Source organism: Lithobates pipiens, unplaced genomic scaffold (assembly GCF_037356315.1).
Source record: "Lithobates pipiens isolate NorthernLeopardFrog02 unplaced genomic scaffold, aLitPip1_a1.2 Scaffold_13, whole genome shotgun sequence".
Taxonomy (NCBI): domain Eukaryota; kingdom Metazoa; phylum Chordata; class Amphibia; order Anura; family Ranidae; genus Lithobates; species Lithobates pipiens.
The window spans coordinates 207691031-207714799 of record NW_027507718.1 but is presented as its reverse complement, the minus strand read 5'-3'; the positions used below and the strand labels follow the sequence as shown (position 1 = coordinate 207714799).

The window sequence follows — 23769 nt, the reverse complement described above, 5'->3', positions numbered from 1 at the left end:
GGCCATCACTCAAGCCTACACCAAGTTTAGGAGCTTTCAGGCTGCATTGCAGTTTGCTGGCATTATCAAAAGGCCCCAGGCAGTCTCTACTATCATTTAAAACCATTATCACATTTTCTATTATAATTTGTAGAATTAGTCGAACAAGTGAATATTCAAGGGAATTTATCTTACTGGTACTGACCAGGACTGGAAGGATTTTTGTCCTTACAGTGAGACCATATTGGCAGCTGCCTTACAGTTGTTGTACAATAATTTGTAAAAATTCCGTGTGGATGGATAATACTGATCATCATCTCTCTGATTTGTTCATCAATATCCAAGGGAACATTTACAGTTGATATTGATGGCCTATTGTATCTAGTCGATGCCACTGTATGAGCACTCCTAAAGGAAGCAGTTTTATCAGAGAAAAATCTGTGAAAAAGAGCTAACTATTTCATATTAATTGTAGTAAAAATCTCATATCATTTGTGGACTAGGCATTTAAACTGGAAACTTTGTGTTTTTACACATTTTATTTAAAACCACCATTGCTAGATATATTCAAATAATTGGACAACCTTTTGTTCCTACCGTGCTTCAAATTGAACTGACACAATGGACAGAAAACTCTGGTTTATAAAAACTATTCAATTCAAGTATGTATTTTAGCACAGCAAAGTATCTTTTTTTTGCTCTCAGCCTCCTCTGAATCCCCAAATTCCCTTTTTTTTGGTGCTGTTATCTGATTTCCTGTTGAAATGTGGCTACATTCATTCTCCAATGTACGTAAAATGTAGTCACCTTCTCCTTCTTGCTCCCAAAATGGGCTAGGGACTATATGGTACCCGTAGTGTGGATAGCACATACCACAACTACTCCTTCCAAAGAAACAGAAGTGTAGGGGGGGGGGGGCTCCAGGACCTTACTAAGACATTATAAAAAGGTATAAAAACACAGTAAGAAACTATTCCATGAAAAACAGGTTACAGGGCTTTTATGAAGTGGATGTGTATGGACTAGTTTTGGAGAATTAGGATATTGTTTACTGTCATTTTTTTTAACTAGTCTTTAATTCTTTTCTTGCACAACAGGAACTTGGCACCCAAGATAAGGGCCAAAATAGCATTGAATTTAAAATTCTGTGTTTTATACTGTATCATCAACTTTATAGGTCAGGAGTACTCCAGAACTTGAAAATATCAAATATGTAAAGGCATAACAATGTGTAAATTCAATAAAAATACCTCAATAATGTTCACCAAGCTAACTGAATTAACCCTTTGCTGAAAGAAGCCTGATAACTGTTTGTGCTGATTTTTGTATGAAAATGCTAGTTGTTTACAGTCAACATGTAACCTAAAAATATTAATCATTAACCTGTAAAGAGCATATGTATAGCAAATATAATTAAAGGGAAGTCAGAACTCCTGATCTGAATGTTTTTATTTTAAGTCCATGGCACAAAATGAAATGTGCTCATCACATACCATCTTTAATGTAAAGCATTTTGAGGGTATGCCTCCCAAGTTTTTGTTTTTCATCAGATACTGCTTATCTGATTGATAATATCCTAGGGCTGGGGTTTAAAGAAGAACTAGGTAATTTATTCAAAACTCACAAAAGTGTGCCCATTTCAGGAAAGACCATATTGATGGTATTACAATGTTAGAAAAGTAGTGGCAGAATCATTCAATGGTAAAATTAAACTCTGTTTTAAGCATTATCCCAGAATGGAAAATGAAAGTATGCTGACAAAAAGAAACTCAAACATAGGTGTGCCTGGGCACACCCTAATCACCCCGTATGGTGCATATTCTCCTTATTTAGACCCCTGAACTTTCACCCAAAAATTGTTTCCTTTTTTTCTTCTAAAAAATTTGTAAAAAAAAATTACAATTGTAAAAATAAAAAAAATAAAAATAAAAAACTACTGACACCATCCACTGTCCTACTGTCACCAATCTCTGCCCTTTTGACACCATCCACTGCTCTACTGACACCATCCACTGCTCTATTGACACCATCAGTATATATACACATGCACATAAAAGTTTAAGCTTTGGGATGCACACCTAGGAAATCAAACATAGCTTTTATATTATTAAGGAAGACAACCTTGCATTAACCATTAGAACTCACCTTAAATCTTTCCTAACACAAGCTTTCTCAAATGAAAACCTTGGCGCATTGCTTTGATCATATAGCCTGGTAGTTGGTTCAGCAGATATCCCCTCCTTGGCTCCTTTTCTTTTGCTGTTGTTAAAAAACCCAGACAAAGTCTTAAATGGTGAAGTTTGTAAAGCTCTTGAAGGGGATGTCTGGAGATGTTTAGTTGGGGAAGAGTGTAACATTTTTATAGTGGGTGTTAAAGACTGCCCCCCATGAATATTAATAACATCCTGCAGTTTGTTAAGTTGAACACACTTGCTTTGAAGCTCTTCTGTGATTTCAGCAATCGCATGAGTTTGCTTGGTAAACTGCTCCTGCAACTCTTGAAATATGTGTTCTTTTTTCAGAAGTTCCTCATCCTTCAGCCTGAGTTCTCTCTCAAGTTCCCAAACTTTTCCATCAGTGGCATCCGTATTATGAAGGCTACCGCAGGCGCTGACAGAGAAGTTCAGTAGTTGTCCATGTGGCTGCCTCAATGGCTTGGGTTTCATGGAGCCATTTCCCATGTCTTATGATATACTACAAAAAAACAAACAAGAAAACAAAAAACAGAAAAAAAACAAATGGCTGATTAATAAGATATCCCGATAGAGCAGTATGTCAAAACACTATGCTGTAAGCATCTGTCCTATTAAAATCGAGGCATAATATTACAACAGATTTATATGGCAGTTTATGTGAAAAAGCGTTGTTAAAAATAAAATATATTTACATAATTACCCTATTTATTGGCGTATAACACGCACCTTTTCCCCTTAAAATCAGGGGAAAATCATGGGTACATGTTATACGCCGATCCCCGCTGATCTCCCGCTGATTGTAAGGAAATGAGCCGAGATACACAAAGCCGAAGTACACTCGGATTTACTCGGCTCCTCTCGCAGTGCCGCCCACCTCCACTGATTGCGAGAGGAGCGAGCACCGCTGACATACAGAAAGCCGAATGTACTTCGGCTAGTCTCGGCTCCTCTCGCAGTCCCGCCCCTGACTGTGAGCAGAGCCGAGTATAAGTCGAAGCACACTCGGCTTTCTGTATGTCAGTGGCGATCACTCCTCGCCTCTCGCAATCAGTGGAGATGGGCGGGACTGTGAGCAGAGCCGAGTAAAACCGAAGTACGCTTGGCTTTCTGTATCTTGGCCCCGCTCGCTCCACTCCGCTGTCCGCTCACAGTCAGCGGAAATCGGTGCTAAATTTAAAACAGGGAAATGCTGCAAAGAGACTGGCAAGGCTGCAAAGGTACTGGCAAGGCTGCAGATGGACACTGGGCAAGGCTACAATGATGGACAAGGCTGCAGATGGACACCGGGCTAGGCTACAATGATGGGCAATGCTGTAGATGGACACTGACAAGGCTGCATTGATGGGTATTTTAATGTAAGTTTCTTTCCTTAAACTTCCCTCCTAAACTTGGGGTGTGTGTTATATGTCGGTGCGTGTTATACACCAATAAGTACGGTACATAGTTACATAGTAGGTGAGGTTGAAAAAAGACACAAGTCCATCAAGTCCAACCTATGTGTGTGATTATATGTCAGTATTATATTGTACATCCCTGTATGTTGCGGTCATTCAGGTGCTCATCTAATCCATGCCCCCCGCTGAAACCACCGCCTGTGGAAGGGAATTCCACATTCTTACTGCTCTTACATTAAAGAACCCTCTATGCAGTTTAAGTTTAAACCTCTTTTTTTCTAAATTTGAATGAGTGGCCACGTGTCTTATTGAACTCCCTTCCACAAAAAAAAAGTTTTATTCCTGTTGTGGAGTCACCAGCATGGTATTTGCATATTGAAATCATATCCCCTCTCAAGCGTCTCTTCTCCAGAAAGAATAAGTTCAGTGCTCGCAAGTTGCAACCTTTCCTCATAACTAATATCCTCCAGACCCTTAATTAGCTGTGTTGCCCTTCTTTATACTCGCTCCATTTCCAGCACATCCTTCCTGAGGACTGGAGCCCAGAACAGGACAGCATACTCCAGGTGAGGGCAGACCAGAGTCTTGTAGAATGGGAGAATTATCACTTTATCTATTGAGTTAATCCCCTTTTTAATGCATGCCAATATTCTATTTGCTTTGTTAGCAACAGCTTGGCATTGGATGCTATTGCTCAGCCTATCATCTACTAGGATCCCCAGGTCTTTTTCAATCCTAGATTCCCCCAGTGGTTTTCACCCTAGTAAGTAGATTGCATTCATATTTTTGCCACCCAAATGCATTATTTGACAATTTTCTATATTAAACCTCATTTGCCATGTAGTTGCCCACAATGAAAGATGAAGCAACACACTGATGAGGTCATCTTCTGTGTACTTTTCCTATAGGTATGTTCAAACTAGTTGGATTGTACTCATAATGTTAACTCAGGCTCTCCCAGTGTGAATATTAATGAGGATGGGATAACAGGAAATGGTCATATTCAGGAATATATGCTAGTCTAGGTCACATCAATTTTTTTAATGAATATTTCTTAACCTCCCTGGCGGTAATCCAGAGTCTGGCTCGGGCTGGGATTTCAGTACCACGAGCGGTAACCCTGAGCCAGACTCGGGATCGCATCGCTGGATACAGGGACACTTACCTACCTTGTCCCCTGGATCCAGCGATGTCCTCCCTGCTGTGTGTGCGAGCTGTCCTCCGCTCGATTCACACAGTGCCCGAGTGCCACCAAGCTCAGTTCCCTGCGACGTTACGACACACGGGAGTGGAGATCGGCGCCAAATTCAAAAAAGTAAAAATACACAATACACATACAGTACTGTAATCTTATAGATTACACTACTGTATAAAAAAATACACATCCCCTTTGTCCCTAGTGGTCTGTCCAGTGCCCTGCATGCACTTTTATATTATAAATACTGTTTTTTCTGCCTGGAATTTGGAGATTGTCAATAGCAACCAAAAAGTGTCCCTTTATGTCAAAAGTGATTTTAGACCAGCTAGAAAACATAGATAATAAATTAGAATCGCTTTCACAATTGAGCGATAGTGATTTGTGGGGAGATCCATCATCAAACACTAAATCTAATGACAGCAACAATTCTGCAAATGAGCAAATTTCAGTGTTTTGGGATTTGATTACATTATTGAATAATTTTTATTATTATTTGTTATCATTATTTATAGTTATTTATTATATTATAAACTTTATCATACCTGGGATGTCTACTAGACTCTTGCTTGAACAGATTTAAGAGAGTTATTTCTAAGAGAATTACAGGCCTACAATATAAAACGCCAAATTTCCATGCAAAATAATTGTACCGCTTTCAGCACCTAAAATCAGAAATAATCATACCGCCAGGGAGGTTAATATATTCATGAATACATGAGTAAAGTGGTGTTTGTGTATATCTGTTTGTAGTTGAAGCTAAAATCCAGGCACAGCTTAAAACACAGCCCTGTAATCAATAATACTATCAATAAATGTATTTTTTTTAATTGTAAGGAATGTAAATACCAGAACTGTCTGCAGTACAGGTGACTGCAAGAGGCCGATGCCAAGTCAAATGTAGGTCCTTACACTGCTTTCATAAAAAAATTAATTCAACAATGTATTAATTAATACAGAGCTGCATTATTTGTGTCTTTTATACCTTTCGTAGAGTTCAACTTTAAAATAATTAATATACCTCATTCCTGGAAAAAAAAAAAAAAAGAAGAGAGCTGAGCACATCTTGGACTTCTGTAATCTTGTTTTTCCTATGATTGATCCTATAGAATTTCTCTAATGCCGCGTACACATGACCGGACTTTTCGTCAGAATAAACTCTGACGGTCCTTCCGACGGAGTTCCGACTGAACGGACTTGCCTACACACTATCACACCAAAGTTCGTTAATTTCAAACGCGATGACATATACAACGGAACTAGAAAAGGAAGTTCAATAGCCAGTTGCCAATAGCTGCCCTTGCATCGCATTTGGTCTGTCGGAATAGCATACAGATGAACGGTTTGCCCGATAGGAATTGATTCCGTTGGAAAGATTTAAAACATGTTCTATTTCTAGGTCTGTCAGAATTTTTGAAGAAAAAAGTCAGATGAAGCCCACACACAATCGGATTATACAATGAAATTATTCCGTCTGACCTTTTCTGCTGGAAAGTCTGGCCGTGTGTACGCGGCATAAGACTTCTGATATCCTCATATTTCAGTTCAAGTAGAAAAATATTGTCATCACAATCACAGAAAATACAAATAAAAAATCATGTAACAAAAACTATGGCATGATGAAATGGAAAATTATTTTAAGTGTACAAAAATAAAGAGCTATTGTGATGAGAATATTCAACAAAAAATGCAAAGGTAGGTGTTTCTGTAGGCAGTGGTAGATAAAAAAGGCAATGAATGAGGTTCAATGTAGAAAAATTTAAAATAATGCATTTGGGTGGCAAAAATATGAATGCAATCTATACACTGGGGGAGAACTTCTGGGGAATCTAGGATGGAAAAGGACCTGGGGGTCCTGGGTAGATAGGCTCAGTAATGGCATGCAATGCCAAGCTGCTGCTAACAAAGCAAACTGAATATTGGCATGCATTAAAAAGGGGATCAACTCCAGAGATAAAACGATAATTGTCCCACTCTACAAGACTCTGGTCCGGCCACACCTGTAGTATGCTATCCAGTTCCTGGCTCCAGTCCTCAGGAAGGATGTACTGGAAATGGAGTGAGTACAAAGAAGGGCAACTAAGCTAATAAAGGGTCTGGAGGATATTAGTTATAAGGAAAGGTTGCAAGCACTGAACTTATTCTCTCTGGAGAAGAGACGCTTGAGAGGGGATATGATTTCAATATACAAATACCGTACTGATGACCCCACAATAGGGATAAAACTTCTTCACAAAAGGGAGTGTAACAAGACTCGTGGCCACTCATTAAAATTAGAAGAAAAGAGGTTTAACTTTAAACTACATAGAGGGTTCTTTACTGTAAGAGCGGCAAGGATGTGGAATTCCCTTCCACAGGCAGTGGTCTCAGCGGGACCCATTGATAGTTTCAAGAAACTATTAGATAAGCACCTGAATGACCACAACATACAGGGATATAAAATGTAATACTGACATATAATCACTCACATAGGTTGGACCTGATGGACTTGTGTCTTTTTTCAACCTCACCTACTATGTAACTATGTAACTATGTAAAAAGAGAAAGTTTTTCACACTATAGTAAAGGGAAACCTCTGCTCCAAACCCATCAGGGGTGCCCACCTCTCCTGTATTCACCTAGAAAGAAACAATTGGACTCTTGTCTCACTCTTATTTATGCTACCTCTGAGAAAAGTTTCTTTGTTACGATGCAACAATGATCATATTGTGATGGTCAGCAGATTCCAATGAAAGTTCAATCCATCAGTGCAAGTAGTTCATCAAGCAGAATTGTATTACTCAATGAAAGTAGAAAACCATTTTGTCTTATAGGATTACATAACAACTTTTGGAAAATGTTTGTAAAATTAGCTTATGAACAAGTAATTGGTGTAAGTCCCATGTGTTCTAAAAAGATTGTGACTGCTAAGCGTTCAGTCCCCCCAACTAAAGTCACACGATTCTTTCCTTCAAATTTAAATAGAACATGTGTATACCATATGCTCATTAATTTATTAACATATTCCAAACTAATAGTAAAATCACTTTAAAGCAAGCCTTTATTTTCCTTTGCTGGTACTGTGGATAAAATACTATTCAGGTTCACAACAGAGGCACTGAATGAAAATTCCTTTCTCCTTTACTTTCTATAGAAGCAGAGTCTTGGCAGCCTGCCAGTAATTGTAAGTTTTAAGAATTTGTCTAAAATCTTGGTTGTGATCTTTGAGGATCTTTTTTAATAAATACATGTATACAGGTGCACTTTGAAACCCAACCCCCCCTCCCAGTACTGATCAGGTAACACAACACAATCCCAAACCAAACCCCTAAAAGAGAAGTATGTTTTTTTAAATTTACACATCATACTTACCTAGGTGGTTGCAACATCGGACCGATGCTGCATCTGTCCCCTGCCAATGCCTTAGGCTGGACTTCACCTTAACTCCCAATCTAGTAATAATACACTTGTTTTGTACTTACTTCAACGAACAAGGCTTATTACATATCCCATGAATACAAAGCATTCTCTAATTGGATGAAGTGGAGAACATAGGGGTTTATTTACTAAAGGCAAATCCACTGTGCACTTGGAAGTTCAGCCTCTGAAGTTCTCAGGGGAACATGCAAGGAAAGTAAAAAATAAATTTTTTTGCTTGCACATGATTGGATGATAGAAATCATCAGAGCTTCCCCTCATTTTAGATCTCCCCTTCAGATCTTCAATGACTGAACTTCCAAGTGCACTTGCAGTGCAAAGTGGATTTACCTTTAGTGAATCAACCCTATAGTGTCCCTGCCACACATCTCCACATCGTCCAATCAGAGAATGATTTGCATTCATTGACAAAATGCTCTGACGTCATTTCTGGTTCTCGGGCATAAATAAATTTTTTTTTTATTTTGCTCTTAAAGGTAAATAAGAGATCTGGGGTCTTTTTGCCCCCGTATCGCCACAATCATTAGACCGAGCCCCTATCGGAGAAAAAAAATGTAATCTTTAATGTTAAATATCTGTCAACAAAAAATAATGCCTCATACACACTATCGGATTTTCCGACTGAAAATATTCAATGGGAGCCTTTTGTCGGAAATTCCGACCGCGTGTAGGCTCCATCGGACAGTTTCCGTGACACAAAATTTGAGATCTAGTTCTCAAATTTTCCGACAACAAAATCCATTTGCGCAAATTCCAATCGTGTGTACACAATTATGACGCACAAAGTGCCACGCATGCTCAGAACCAAGCAGCACTGGCTAATGAAATTCATTTTTCTTGACTCGTCATACGTGTTGTACGTAATGGCGTTCTCAACGTTTGGAATTTCCGACCAACTTTGTGACTCCCTGAGAGGCTGAGCCAGCTGTAGGTCCAGGCTTCTAGGCTTTTGTCGCCTTATAAATGGGTCACAGGAGTGCAGAACAAACTGCACTCCTGTAATCCACAGGAGAAGTATAACCAGAAAAGCTTTGACCATACTTCTCTTTTAAGGTAGTTTTAAATATCAGTCCAAAGCAAGTATGTTGTACTGTCCTAATAGAGTGTGGCTACATTAAATCATAACTCCAGGTTTCATTTTACTTTATGTAAAGGGATAAGAATAGCGCTAATCCACACACAAAAAAATGTTGCAATCTGAAATGGTGAATACTACAAGTTATAACATGTGTATATATGTGTTTAAACCAATCGTTCAACAAGTACCGTACTACTTATTACGTTACTTCATTTTACTTCAAATAGCTTGGCCCAAACAAAGAGAAATTAAACCTGGAGTAATGCTTTAAAACTGATCACACACAACATTTTTTAAGTTGTAATTGTTTGCTGTCTATAAGATCTCAAGATATTTACTCCCAGCATCAACATATGACATAAATGTTTTCCGTTAATAATATCAGATTATTTAAGCAATGTGAAATTAAAAAATTTTTACTATATTTTTTCAGAAAATCGTTCAATATTTCAATGTATACAGAAGCTTCTTTTACAGACAACTACAGAATAACATTGCATAATATTCCAATTTTCATAATATAAAATAATAATACAATGCTAAAAAAAAGTCCTTAATAAAATTAATACATTCCTTGAACGATTTTAGGGCTCCCATGAATTTTACTGTGCATAGTCAGCCTATGAGCATTTCATCAAATTAAGGAAAATTTTACAAATATAGTAAATTTGTATTATACCGCAGGCTAAGAGCAGACTACAATGACACATATGCTGCACGTCTATGAAAGGATGTAGTCATGTGGCTACAAAGTTCTAATTCTATCTATACCACTATACTACAATGATTCATTTTTAATTGGCATTGTTATTTTACATCGCTGCTAAATATTTTTCCTAAGCTACAGAAATCACAACAGCAATTAAGATAGTCAGCGCCATAGGTACTGTATGCAAAGCACATCATTATATGATTTTGATTTAGATAGAAAAGTAAAGTATCCCTTTAAATCCACTTTAAACCTGATTCACCTTATTCATGATCAGAATCTCGCCACACTTACCTCTCTGGTTCAGGATTGTGATGCCTGGCTCCCAGACTCTGTGGACATCAGACACAGGCTCCCAGTGTCATTCCTCTGGGCAAATGACAGATAAGAAAGCAGTGACTCTATACTAGGTAACACATGGTGCACTGTAAGTGATAGAGATCACTGTCTGCTCTGACATCTCCCTCCCCCAGTGGAGCCTGTGCCTGGGAGGTGGCAGCCCTGGGCGAGGCAGGACATTACTGTCACCCATGGGAGAAAGTCTATGAGACATTTGGTGGGATTGATGCAAGCAGAGAAGCCTTGTCTTGCTGCTGGATTATATTACACATGTCACTAGGAGCAAGCATGACTCTAGCTGGCATTGCCAAAAGCTCTTCAGTTTGAACACACGTAGCAATTTACGTCTGTTTATTGCTACTTAGCAATATTAATGTTAGCCTTTGAAAAAAAAAATCAGTAACCTTATTCTATGGCAATTACATATTTGTAGGTATTAAAATAGCTAATCATATATATATTTTTAAATTATCTTTCCAAAGGTGTAAAAATTATTAAGCTAGTAGCGCACATCTGTATTTATGGTCTGCTGTGTGAAAAAGATGATAAATCCACTCCACATAACAAAAATTCTATTTTGGAGAAAAGGGATAAATACATATTATTCGCAGTTTATCATCAATAGGCACATTAATAATTTTTTCTATCTGTTTCAGCAAATATTTGTTCGCTTCAACTATCCATGTTCTGGGTCAGCGTGTTTGCTATTTAATGTAATTTAATTTCATTTTAATCTTATTTTATTTATTTGAATTACAAGATAAATATTCTGTAAAGACATTAGGAAAGTGTATGCTTACTTAAATCTTTTTTCCATATCTGTGCAGTAATCTAATGCTTATTTTTGATAGAGTAAGGGAGGGTTAGAATCCCTGTCGGTTTTTTTTTTTTTTGCCATCTGTGTCCCATTGGGAAGATTTTAAAATAATAAAAAAGGTGCAGCGCTTAAATTATATATATGACAATATCTATAGAATCTTTTACCAGTGTAAAAAATATATAATAAAATACAATCAACTTTAATAGTGATAAAGAACTCCGCATAAATTAACACTATTAATGATTCTATGTTTTAGACAACGCTATATCCAAATATACAAAAAAAAAAAATTTATATACGCATATCCACCGAAGTGAATGTGTTAAGAGTCCATAAGTGAAACAATATGGTGACAAAGTGCAATATCTTGAGAAGTTATAGTGACTTCAGTGAATGCTTTGCTGAAATCCACCACCACTTGAGAGGAGGCTTACCAGATGTTATAGACCCAGTTAGGTATATACCTAGTGAGTCACACGAGTTTATTGATCTAAATCCACATGAAAAAACTGCTGGCAAACTTGTAACTTCTCATGGGTACCAGATTAGACAGAGAGATGACCCAAAAATAGATGAAATGGCTATCCACCTTTAGGAGTGACTGAGGACAGAGATTCTTCCATGTATATTATAGGCCAAAAAGAAAATACAACCTCATAGTGAAATACCGTTTAAAACTTTTATTAACATTAAAAGCATAAATGGGTACTCGCATATTACCGGCAAATACAAGCATGGAATTAAAATCTGGCAACGCAGTGGCATCAACGAGCAGTTCTGAAGCGTTTCTCCTAAACAGGCATCATCTGGGGACATCCCCATTTGCCTGTAATATGAGTACCCATTTATGCTTTTAATGTTAACAAATGAAAATTTTGGGTTGTTGTTGTGGAAACAAGCCATGGTGATAAAGCTTCAGTGGAGACTCCTTTTTCCCATGATAACTCTCTCTTACAGGAGTGAATTTCCTTTCCAGGGGGTAGATTTACTCTCACTTCCTGTTGCCTCACTCCCTTTGTAAGTAGGAGTCGTTTGTAAGTCAGATGTTTGTAACTAGGGGGCCGTCTGTACAGGTTACCAGAATGTACCCTGTAGGTATTCCAAGGTATTAATCTATTTAGGAAATTATATTTGACAGTGTGGATGCTAAATGGTCATATACACTGTGACATCCCATCCGCCACTCCTCGGACCTTCTGAGTGATCAGATTCTGTCTATCAACACCCTCCTAAAGGACCAGAAAAGAGAGACTACATCAGCACAGTCTAGAGCTCTCCTTTACAATCAAACAGATAATATCAGCCAAGATTTATGTGAGCCACTGATCTATCCTATGCTCATTGACTGGACTTTTTTGAACTCACAGAATCAGCGCCTTGTTAAGTATTTTCATTCTTAAATCCTTTTTAATTCTCTGTTGTACAATTATCTCCATTTCCTTTGTAATAGCTTTTTTCTGTAAATATTTTGTTTGCATAGTTGTTACCTGTTTTTTATATTCAACAGTATTTCAAAATTGTTAATATTGTCTCTAATGCATTAAGCCAGATCTTAAAGAATCCTTGTCTTTTTGAAAAGTGCTACTATATGGTAAATCTCTGGATATTCCTGTCTGTGGCAAGTGTAGGTATTACAGACATTTATTAAAAGTAATAATTGTTATTATGAACTTTGATATTCACAATAAAATATCTGGTGATATGGTAACTGATGATTTAGCTCTAAGCAAGTTAACAGCATAGTTAACCAAACCTATTATAAATCGCTGCCAGTCTGCTGCCACTTAGATTTTGGTCCCACAATCTAGAAACTTTTTGTGCAGGGTGAGGCAGAGAGTTTCATCAAGTATCAGTGATAGTACGGTGTGAGTTTAACCAGCTATTTGTCACAAGTTGGTGAAGGTGGCCAGGGTCTCACACCACATTCGTCACATGGAGTACTAGTCTTTCACCAACCTAACAAAGGGAAGCATTACCTTTCTTTCTGTGTTGCACTTGAACATTTCCCCTTTCTGCTGAAACCAGTGGCTGGACATACTCCAAATTTTACATGGTTCAAACCTAAACACTAATTATGTTTTATGTTCTAGTGCAACTGAACTTAAAGTGGACCCTGCATCAAAAATGCTCCGCCTATTGACAGTGCTCTGGTTCCCCCAAACATAATGCCTGTAATGCAAGGTTACAATTCCAAACCACTCTGCGCTTAGAGGGTCACACAATGTTAAAGATTATATAAAAACACAACATAAAAAGAATTAGTAAGCAGCTACCATAACAAGGTGTTCGGAGTCGTGGTGGTTTCGGGACTGTGACACATGTCCACCCAGCTGTGTACAGAGCAATTCTTGTAGCTGGTGGGAGAATATGTTTAAGTGACAGATCATCACACAATTTCCATATCCAAAGAAAAACCTGAAGGAACTGGAGGAACGCATACTCTGCTGGGAACCCCAGTTATCAACACTGCTAGTGATATTCAAAGAGCTTCCTCATCTAAGCTTACCATCCACCTTCATCTACAGTCACACCAGCACCAGGAAAACATACGTTGTGAAGACAGTGATGAGCACTAAAACAGAGCTAAAGAAGTTACCTAACTGGAATTGGCTATCCTGACCAGGAAGATCTTTCCACAAAACTTGTTTAAATAAAGTGAGATATACTGATTGGTAAAATGAGAGGCATCTTCATTTGGTGAGTGTAGTGTATTGAGGGGAGTAGTGGTCACCAGGGATAACATTTTATGAGTGGATGTTGGGGTCAGTATCTAGAGGCACTTACTTTGTATACTAATGACACTCCTTTGACTATGCACTTACACAGAGGTGGATCTATGACCAGCTTTATTCTAACTTTTACTTGTAAGATCTTTCAGTAATGTGCTTGGTTGAGATTTACAAACAATATGTTCTTTGGGCTGGCAGGGTTGAGAGGACTCATTCAACTGCTTTGTTGATCACATCAATGATGTTGGCACATGAACTATTTTTAATTCAGACATCTAAATCCAGACATTTTATTGTTTATTGGTTTTCTTGATAAATGGCAATACATTAATACATGACTCTTTCTTAATAGAAACATTGTATCAGGGTGCTACTGTCTTTATCTTAAATACGTTTTCTAGTTTGACAATCAATTAAAGTGGGAGTAAACTCCGATCTTTGACTTGTACCTATAGGTAAGCCTATAATAAGGCTTGCCTATAGGTACTGTAAATATCTCCTAAACGTGCACAGTTTAGGAGATATTTACTGTAATGCAGCAGATGATGTCATCAGTGCATGCGTTGTGAAGGAACATCCACCCGAGCCTTTCCTTCAGAGTCCTGTGCCATAAACGGCCGCTCCCCACAAATGCATCATTGCAGCTCCAGCCAGTCACACAGCCAGAGTCCGCAGACCCGGAAGGAAGACAGGTGAAGATAGAAACGGCCTCCAAAGGGACAGCGCATCCCTGGAATGCTTAATTTTCAGGTACGTTATACATAATGCATACTAGCACATTATGGCTTTACCTTTCAGGTAAAAAAAAATAAAAATCACCCAGCAATTTACTACCACTTCAAATAGATTTCTGACCATTTGTGGTGTGTGAAAAAATTTGTACTAAGTAAGCTTTATTAACAGCACAATAATTTGACTCTGGAAAAGGTACAGGTTTCAATTAACGTTTCTATCATGTAGAAAAGGAATATTTTTTTTTTAACTGGTGGGAAATATTTTGTTAAAGAGACCCTGTCACCAGACCTCACTTTGTAGTGAATTCTTTGTAGCAGCAGAGGATACAAAGTACTTGCACGTTTGCCTTTTTGCTTTTTTTCTTTTTTTTCTTTTTTTTAATTTCCACGTTGTGACCCCTGTAACTTCAGTAGGAATCTGACCATTTCCTGAAAGTGTAATTTACTGCCAATGCCAGATCCTGCTCCTGACTCTTCCCTCTGCTGCTGTGAAGGCAGACTGGGGGGAACAAACATTAGGTTTTAGGGCAAGATTAGTGAATTATTATCTGTGCATCCATAAAGTAATTAAACATAAGTGGCAATTGGAGTCATTAGTACACAAAACGTATAAGAAAGCAGAATCTGATGGTAGTATGTGTCACTTCTGGCTTTATTCAGTGTTTAGACATTTGTGAGCTTCCACTTTCAGCCTCCCTGTCCTGTCATCAGATAAAGAAAAGCTGTTTAGTGAGCGTCAAAGAACATATATGATTGCAGGGCAATACTACTTTAAAGTGGAGTTCCGTCTTCCTCTCAAAAAATTTAAAGTCAGCAGCTACACATACTTTAGCTGCTGACTTTTAATATAAGGACACTTGCCTGTCCTGGATTCCAGCGATGTCGACACAGCAGCCGATGTTTTCATGCTGCTGCTGCCATTGCCGGTAAGGAAACCTTTCAGCTTTGTGGCCAAATCCCTACTGCACAATGCGCGAAGTGTGGCTGCGCTCTCCTACTGGCCTGACAGTAAGAGAAGGAAGAGGGAGGAGGAGGGGGCGGACTTCTGACGTACCTCACTGCGGCGAGGTCCGATGGAAGTGGGGACAAGGTACCTTCCAAAAACAAGTACCCACTCCCCTCTCCTCCCCAAAAGGTGCCAAATGTGGCACCGGAGGGGAGGGAGGAGACAGATAAGTGGAAGTTCCACTTTTGGGTGGAACTCCGCTTTAAAGTGTATTTCCACTCTTTCAGCCAAATTGAAATAATACCTATTTTATTTTTCTTGCATGTCCTCAGTCACATAGTATAACTTCAAAGAATATATATATATATATATATATATATATACATTTTTTCAATTATTTTTTGTTAAAGCTTGTTTCATACAAAAAAATTTATTGTACATACATGGTCAAGGATTAAATATGCTACAGTGACACGGATACTCATAAGCGTTATATTAACTAACAGAGAAACGCCACTTAATACTTTTGTATATTGCAAATTAGTGCAATAAAATTAAACAAAAAGAGATTAGACTAAACTAACACAGAAACATAGCATTGTTAATTATGCCTGACCTATGAGGTTCCCTTGAATCTGGGAGCCCAACCACCCCTACTTTGATATATTGATATCTAAGTCCATGAAGCTACAATCACCTCAGTGAGCAGAGTCTCACATGTGGATAATGCACTGATATGAAACGATCCAGCAAATTAAGGTTGGATTTTCCTTTTAAAGACAGGATGTCTTTTGCAGTTCTTGCTGCAATTGGAGTATCTCAGTCCATTAACCCTTTAACGTCTGCTCCACTATTTTGGTGGAGCACATTTTGAGTCACGCTAATGCATTGGAAAATGTGGACTCCAAAGGGTTAAGGAATGGGTGAGATACCTGAAATTCTGCCTGATCAGCAGGCCTGGCAAGGGGCTGGTGTATTTGATGCACTGACTCACAGATGCTATGAAAGACTCGATCGTTTAAGCCTTATGGCTTATACTTGGACTAGTGCATTCTCGCAGAGGTCCGTGGCTGAAATATTGATCAGCCGAAGCACCATGTGAAAACCCTTAGCCAGTTTGCATCCCTTCCTGTGGTATGGCTATTTATAGTGGATAAGTAAAAAGGGTAAAGCTCTCCTTACCAGTAAAATTAGGTTAAACATGACTCCTTTAATCGTGCAGCCTCTCCTATGCCTGGGGCATCTGCCTTTAGGCAGTCTCGACGGTCTCAATCGCCAGGTTCAGGAGAAAGTTCCCAAGGGCAGCACCAGGATCTTGGGGGCAGAAAGCCCATAAAGCAGAATGCTACAGCCTTCTGATGAAGGAGCACCCCCACTCGTTTGGGTGAGGGGAAAGGTCCAGCGATTCTCAAGGTCTGGCAGAAACAATGTCAAGAGCAGAGGGATTTCTGCAATTTTTTTCTCTAGGTTACACCTAGAGTTCCAAGAGCCCAGAATGGCTCAGTCGGCTTTCAATCTGAGGGTCTTGGGTTTGGGTCCTGTTTAGGTGCTGCCTGTGGTGTCCTTGGGGCTGCTGATGCGGCAGTCTTTATGCAAGAGTTTCCGTCTCCTCAGAGAATGTTCCTAAGGTTCCAGAGAAAAAATAAATCTCTCTTTCTGGCCTCTGGGTCAGCTGTTATCCCAGTTGGTAATATCAGAGATTCCCTTAGTGGAACAGGGGGTTTGGGCTCAAACCTTTTAGGGTTCCAGAGCCAAACAGAGAGTTAAGACCCATTCTAGATCTCGGAGATCTGAATCGACAGTTAAACATCCGATCCTTTCATAATTCGATCGGCTGTGTCCATCCTGCAAGGAGGGGAGTTGCATATCTCCATGTTCCAAAGTTTCTCACTTACCAGAAATTTCTGCAGTTTGAAATATAAAATAATTTTTTCAGTTGTGGCATTGCCATTCAGCTTAACCACAGCACCACGAGTGTTCTGAAAGACTCTGGCATCTCCTTTAGCCAGGTTAAGGACTCAAGGCATAATTGTCCTGGCCTATTAGAAGATCTACTTTTAATAGATCATTCAGTCTCAGGTCTAAAACCAGAGTCTGATCTCAGCTGTAGATATCTGAAATCTCTGGGTTGTATTCTCAGCCTAGGAAGATTCTCCTTAAAACCATCAAGGAGGTTACTTGGGGGCTGGTTATAGATACCATACAGAAGTAACCCAGACGAGAATAAGTTCTATTGTAGGACTAATTCAACTTATCAGGACAAAGAAAAATTCCTTCATTCGGCTGCAGATTTTTAGGATAAATAGTGGCCTCCTTCAAGGCCGTCCCTTACGCGCAGTTTTATTCAAAGACTGCTTCAAGACACCATCCTGTCGGTCTGGAATAAAGAAGATTCAGGCCTTGTTTGTTTCCAATATGCTTGGCTCCCGACATAGGTCAGAGCCTAAATTGGTGGTTGTTATCCAGCAAGAGGGAAAATCTTTATCCTGGAAGGTGTTAACAACAGATGCCAGCCTTCTAGGCTGGGGAAGCAGCCCTGGAATAAGGCTCTGTCCAGGGGAGATGGTCCAGGTTAGAGGACCTTGCCTATCAACTTTTTTGGAAGTTTCAGGCAGTACATCTGGCCCTAGAATCTTGGCGGTCAGACTACGGGACTGTCCTGACAGGATTCAGTCTGACAGGGCCACGGCGGTGGCTTCCATCGATCACCAGGGGAGGCACAAGAATTTGTGCAGACCAAAAAGAAGTGAATAATGTTCTAGCTTTGGCAGAACACAACACTCCTTGCCTACCGGAAATACTAATTTTTCAGGCGTGCTACTTGAGACGCCAACAATTATTTCTGGGAGAATGATCTCTTCACCCCGACACCTTCCTAGCAATATGTCAGATGGGGTACTCCGGACATGGACCTATTTGTGTCCAGATTCATTAATAAGGTCGACAACTTTATGTCGAACAAGGGGTCCGCTAGCAGGCGAAACAGACGCATTAGTCTTCCCAGGGGATCAGTTTTCACTGATCTATGCATTTCCTTCAGTTCTGCTACTTCCGCTCCTTCTCCGCAGAACAAAAAGGAAGGGAATTCTGGTGGCCCCAGCGGTTCCCAGAAGATCTTAATTTATCAAGATCATAAAGATGGCAGTAGGAGTCCTTTGGACTCTGCCATTATAGCCAGACCTTCTTGCACAAGGTCCGGTATTTCATCCTACCTTACGGACAAAGAGTTTAACAGGTTTGACTGTTGAATCCCACTCTATAAAAGATCGTGGGTGATCTCCTTCGGTAGTGTCTACTTTGACTAATGCCAGGAAGCCGGCTTCCAGAATCATTTACTTTAGAGTCTGGTAGGCATAGGTTTCTTAGTGTGGATCCAGGGGTTGGCACTCCAGGAAGTATGTCAATAGGCAGGATTCCTGATTCCTGCATATGGGATCTGAAATGAAGCTGGCCTTGACTTCTATCAAGAACCAGATCCAGGCCTCATCGGTGTCTTTTCCTATGGCCTCTTGCTTCCCACTCTTGGTTATCTTATTCAGGGGGTAACACGGTTTATTCCCCCTATCAAGGCACCTCTAAATCCTTGGGATTTAAAATTGGTCTTATCGGCTTTGTTAAATCAGCCGTTTGAACCTTGGTTCTTTGACAAGAAAGGTCAATTTCTTCTGCTAAAAGAGTATCGGAACTAAGGGCTCTGTTTTGTAAGAGCCATATTTCATCATGCATAAGGATGAGGTGGTTTTATGTCCTCATCCTGAATTCTTACCAAAAGTGGTAACAGGTTTTCATTTAAACCAAGATATTATTCTTCCTTGTTTTTCCCCAGAGCCTTATCTGGGGAAGAGAAAGCACTACATTCTCTTGATGTAGTAAGAGCAATCAGAGTCTATTTAAGGGCGACTGCTCAGGTTCGCAAAACACAGGTTTTGTTTGTTCTGCCAGAGGGTCCAAGATATGGACAGGCAGCGTCAAGATCCACTATTTTCCAAATGGTTTTGTCAAGTGATTATTTAAGATTCAGCTTAAAGAAGAAAATGCTTCCTTCCTCATATTAAGAGCACACTCATCCAGGGCGATTAGTGCCTCTTGGGTGGTGCATCATCAGGCCTCTATGGCTCAGATCTGTTAGACCGTGACTTAGTCTTCGGTTCATATGTTTATCCGATTTTATCAAATCGATATTAAAGGTCATGATGATGATATTGCCTTTGGGCACAGCATATACTGCAGGCTGCAGTATGAGTCCTCTGGCCTCCTGGTTTTTGTTCTGTCTCCCCCCCCTTCAGTTGCCATTGCTATGGGACATCCCACATAGTAATTACTATCGTTCTGTGTCCCCTGATGTAAGAAAAGAAAATAGGATTTTTAAAACAGCTTACCTGGAAAATCCTTTTCTTTGATGCACATCAGGGGACACAGAGGTCCCTCCCTTATTCTTATACACTTATATTGCTTGGCTACAAAACTGAGGACTCCCAGTAGTGGGAGGGGTTATATGGGAGAAGTTCACGCCTTAAGGGGCATGCCAGTGTCCAGCACCTGATACGCCGATATAACCCACATAGTAATTACTATGGTTCTGTGTCCCTTGATGTACATTAAAGAAAAGGATTTTACAGGTAAGCTGTTTTAAAAATCCTATTATCTGAAGCCTGTAAGGTAGTGTCTATAGAGGCGAAGGAAGGGCATGTAATGCTACTCTGCATTAATCTAGCTAATAACAATGATGAAAGGTCTTTCTGACCCAAAACTGCTTTTTCAATTTGTATCCAGAGTCTCTTTGTGGATTGGTCTAACCACACTTTCATTTGATCCAGTAATGCTGCATAATAATACCTGGGAATCACAGAATATTTTTAAAACATTGCAGTTGGAATTATTTTGTCAAATCGCTCATTTTCTTATAACACTGCAAAGGCAAACAATGAACATCATCGCACAAACCGCCTTGAAAATAGATGCCTTCAAGGCCTTCAGTGATCTCATGTGCCTGGTAGGCCATCCCCCTACAGTTAAAGCACACCCAGGGAACACACTAAACCCCTTGATCGTCCCCTAGTGTTAACCCCTTCCCTGTCAGTGTCATTTTTACATTGATCAGTGCATTTTTATAGCACAAAAAGTGTCATATGGGGTCAGATTTGTCTGCCGCAATGTCACAGTAACACAAAAAAATCACAGATCATCGCCGTTATCAGTAAAAAAAAAAAAAAGTTCCCTAAATCTATCCCATAGTTTGTAGACGCGATAACTTTTACGCAAACCAATCAATATATGCCTATTGTGATTTTTTTTACCAAAAATATGTACAAGAATATATATCAGCCTAAACTGATTAATAAATGTGTTTTTTTAATTTAATTTTTTGGATATGTATAATAGCAGAAAGTAAAAAATATAGATATAATTTTAAATTGTTGGTCTTTTTTTGTTTCTAGCGCAGAGGTGATCAAATACCACCAAAAGAAAGCTCTATTTGTGGGTAAAAAAGGATATCAAATTTGTTTGGGTACAGCATCGCACAACCATGCAATTTTTCAGTTAAATGGATGCAGTGCCATATTGCAAAAGATGGCCTGGTCATTAACCACTTCCCGACCAGCGTACAACGATGTACGTCGACAGAATGGCACGGGCAGGCATATTGGCGTACATGTACGTCCAATATTCGTTGCCGCCGTGCCATCGGGAGCGCGCCGCCGGCGGCGCGCTCCCGCGCTGGTCGGGACCCCCGTGAGTCTGGTTGCGGGACCCGCGGACTCGATCGCCGCGGGCATCCCCGCGATCGTCTCACGGAGCGGCCGAATGGAGGAAATGCTGTATAAACAACATTTTTCCATTCTGCCTAGCAACTAGTGACGCTGATCTCTGCTCCATGTGATTGGAGCAGAGATCAGTGTACACTAAATGAAAGCCCAACCCCCCCACAGTTCGTAACACACCCCTAGGAACACTTAACCCCTACACTGCCACCCACTGGTTAACCCTTTCACTGCCAGTGTCATTTACACAGGAATCACTGCATTTATATAGCAGTGATTACTGTATAAATGACAATGGTCCCAAAAATGTGTCAAAAATGTCCGATGGGTCCCCCACAATGTCGCAGTCACAATAAAACTCGCAGATCGCCGCCATTACTAGTAAAAAAAAAAATAATAAAAAATTATTAATAAAAATGCTATAAAACTATCCCTATTTTGTAAACGCTTTAACTTTTGCGCAAACCAATCAATAATCGCTTATTGCGATTTTTTTTACCAAAAATATGTAGAAGAATACGTATCGGCCTACACTGAGGGAAAAAAATGTTTTTTTATATATTTTTGGGGGATATTTATTATTACAAAAAGTAAAAAATAATGCGTTTTTTTCAAAATTATCGCTCTATTTTTGTTTATAGCGCAAAAAATAAAAACCGCAGGGGTGATCAAATACCACCAAAAGAAAGCTCTATTTGTGGGAAAAAAAGGACGTTAATTTTGTTTGGGAGCCACGTCGCACGACCGCGCAATTGTCAGTTAAAGCGACGCAGTGCCGAATCGCAAAAAGTGGTCTGGTCTTTGACCAGCAAATTGGTCCGGTCTGAAAGTGGTTAAGGGGGCAAATCCTTATGACGGATTTGTACCAAGACTGAACTGTTGTAACATGAGTTCAAAGATATGATTTGTACTCTTCCTTGCCTACTTTAAATAAAGAATCTATTAAATAATTATATTAATTGACTTTGTGTAAAAATGCAATCTTTCATTTTATTTTTTTATTTTCCAAAAATGTATGGCAAAAAAATAAATCTTTTACTTTTTGATGTTTTTTTTCCAAAATTTGGTATTTTGTGGGTGTTTCTACTGTCCTGGCAATCCAGTACCTCCAAAATGTAATAAGTAGTCAGGAAACCATATGTGTATTTTATGGCTCCTGCAAGCCTAAAGGTGCTCTTTGTATTTTGGACACCTCTGTGCATCTAGGCCACTAAAAAGTCTCATGTATGTGGTATCCCCATACTCAGGAGAAATATCAGAGAGTGTTTTGTGGTGCAATTTAAAATATGCCCATACTGACTGTCAGAAATATATTATTGTTTGGCAACTTTATGTAAGAAACAGATTTTCATTTTCTTTCCTAATTTTCCAAAATCTTCTGGCAAAAACTGTGATTTAAAAAAAAAACTCAACATGCCTCTAATTAAATACACTGGAGGGGCTGCTGTCCAAAATGTGGTAATTTTGTGTGGTTTTGCTACTTTCTTGGACCCCCACCAATGTAATAGGTAGTCAGGAAATTAGTAATGTATGCCCCTTAAGACCCTGAAGGCGCTCCCTGGATATTGGTCCCCTCTATGCATCCAGGCAGCAACAAAGTTTCACACATGTGATATCCCCATACTCGGGAGGAGAAGAAGAATGGGTTTTGGAATGTAATTGTAAGAATTCCCATGCTGTGAGTGAGAAATAACTTTTTTAACTAGATGCTGACCGCCGGCCATCAAATGACGGCCAGGCGGCGCACCTATTGTGGCGGGAGGCCATCATATGACGGCCTCCCATTTAAACAGGGAATGCGCGCGATCGTGCGCGCACATCCCTGTTTCTTCGGTGGCGGCGTGTCACGGAGACACCGCTCGCCACCGAAGGAGGTGAAAAGCCATTGGTTATGGCTGTGTACCACGTGATCGGCCGTGATGAAGTCACAGCCGATCACAGATGGTAACACCCCGGCTGTTCCCCCGGGAACACTGCTCGTCACGACGCTGGTAAACAGCCATTGGCCAGCTGTTTACTCACGTGATCGGCTGTGATCCTTTCACAGCCGATCACTAAAATGTAAACAAACATCTCGTTACCGCCTAGTGTACACCAATCACACTGATTGCCCCCCCCCCAATAAAGAGGACCTGTCACCACCCCTCATAGTACCTGTCAATCACAGTCCATCAGAGTACCTGTCACAGTCCATCAGAGTATTTCAGTACCTGTCACAGCCAATCAGAGTACCAGAGTACCTGTCCCAGCCCATCAGAGTACCCGAGTACCTGTCCCAGCCCATCAGAGTACCCGAGTACCTGTCCCAGCCCATCAGAGTACCCGAGTACCTGTCACGGCACATCAGAGTACCCGAGTACCTGTCACGGCCCATCAGAGTGCCCGAGTACCTATCACGGCCCATCAGAGTACCCGAGTACCTGTCACGGCACATCAGGGTACACGAGTACCTGTCACGGCACATCAGGGTAC

General features: G+C 39.9%; 1 protein-coding gene across 1 annotated transcript in view; it reads right to left on the bottom strand.

Moving 5' to 3' along the window:
* PRKG2 (protein kinase cGMP-dependent 2) overlaps positions 1–10386 on the bottom strand; it is a 150047-nt gene extending 139661 nt beyond the window's left edge. The window contains exons 1-2 of the mRNA XM_077476170.1: positions 10262–10386; positions 2125–2673 (exon numbers count right to left, since the gene is read on the bottom strand). Of these exons, the coding sequence (XP_077332296.1) occupies positions 2125–2660 (536 nt within the window). The 5' untranslated portion in view covers positions 2661–2673; positions 10262–10386. The remainder of the gene's footprint in view (positions 1–2124; positions 2674–10261) is intronic.
* Positions 10387–23769: the final 13383 nt, after the last annotated feature.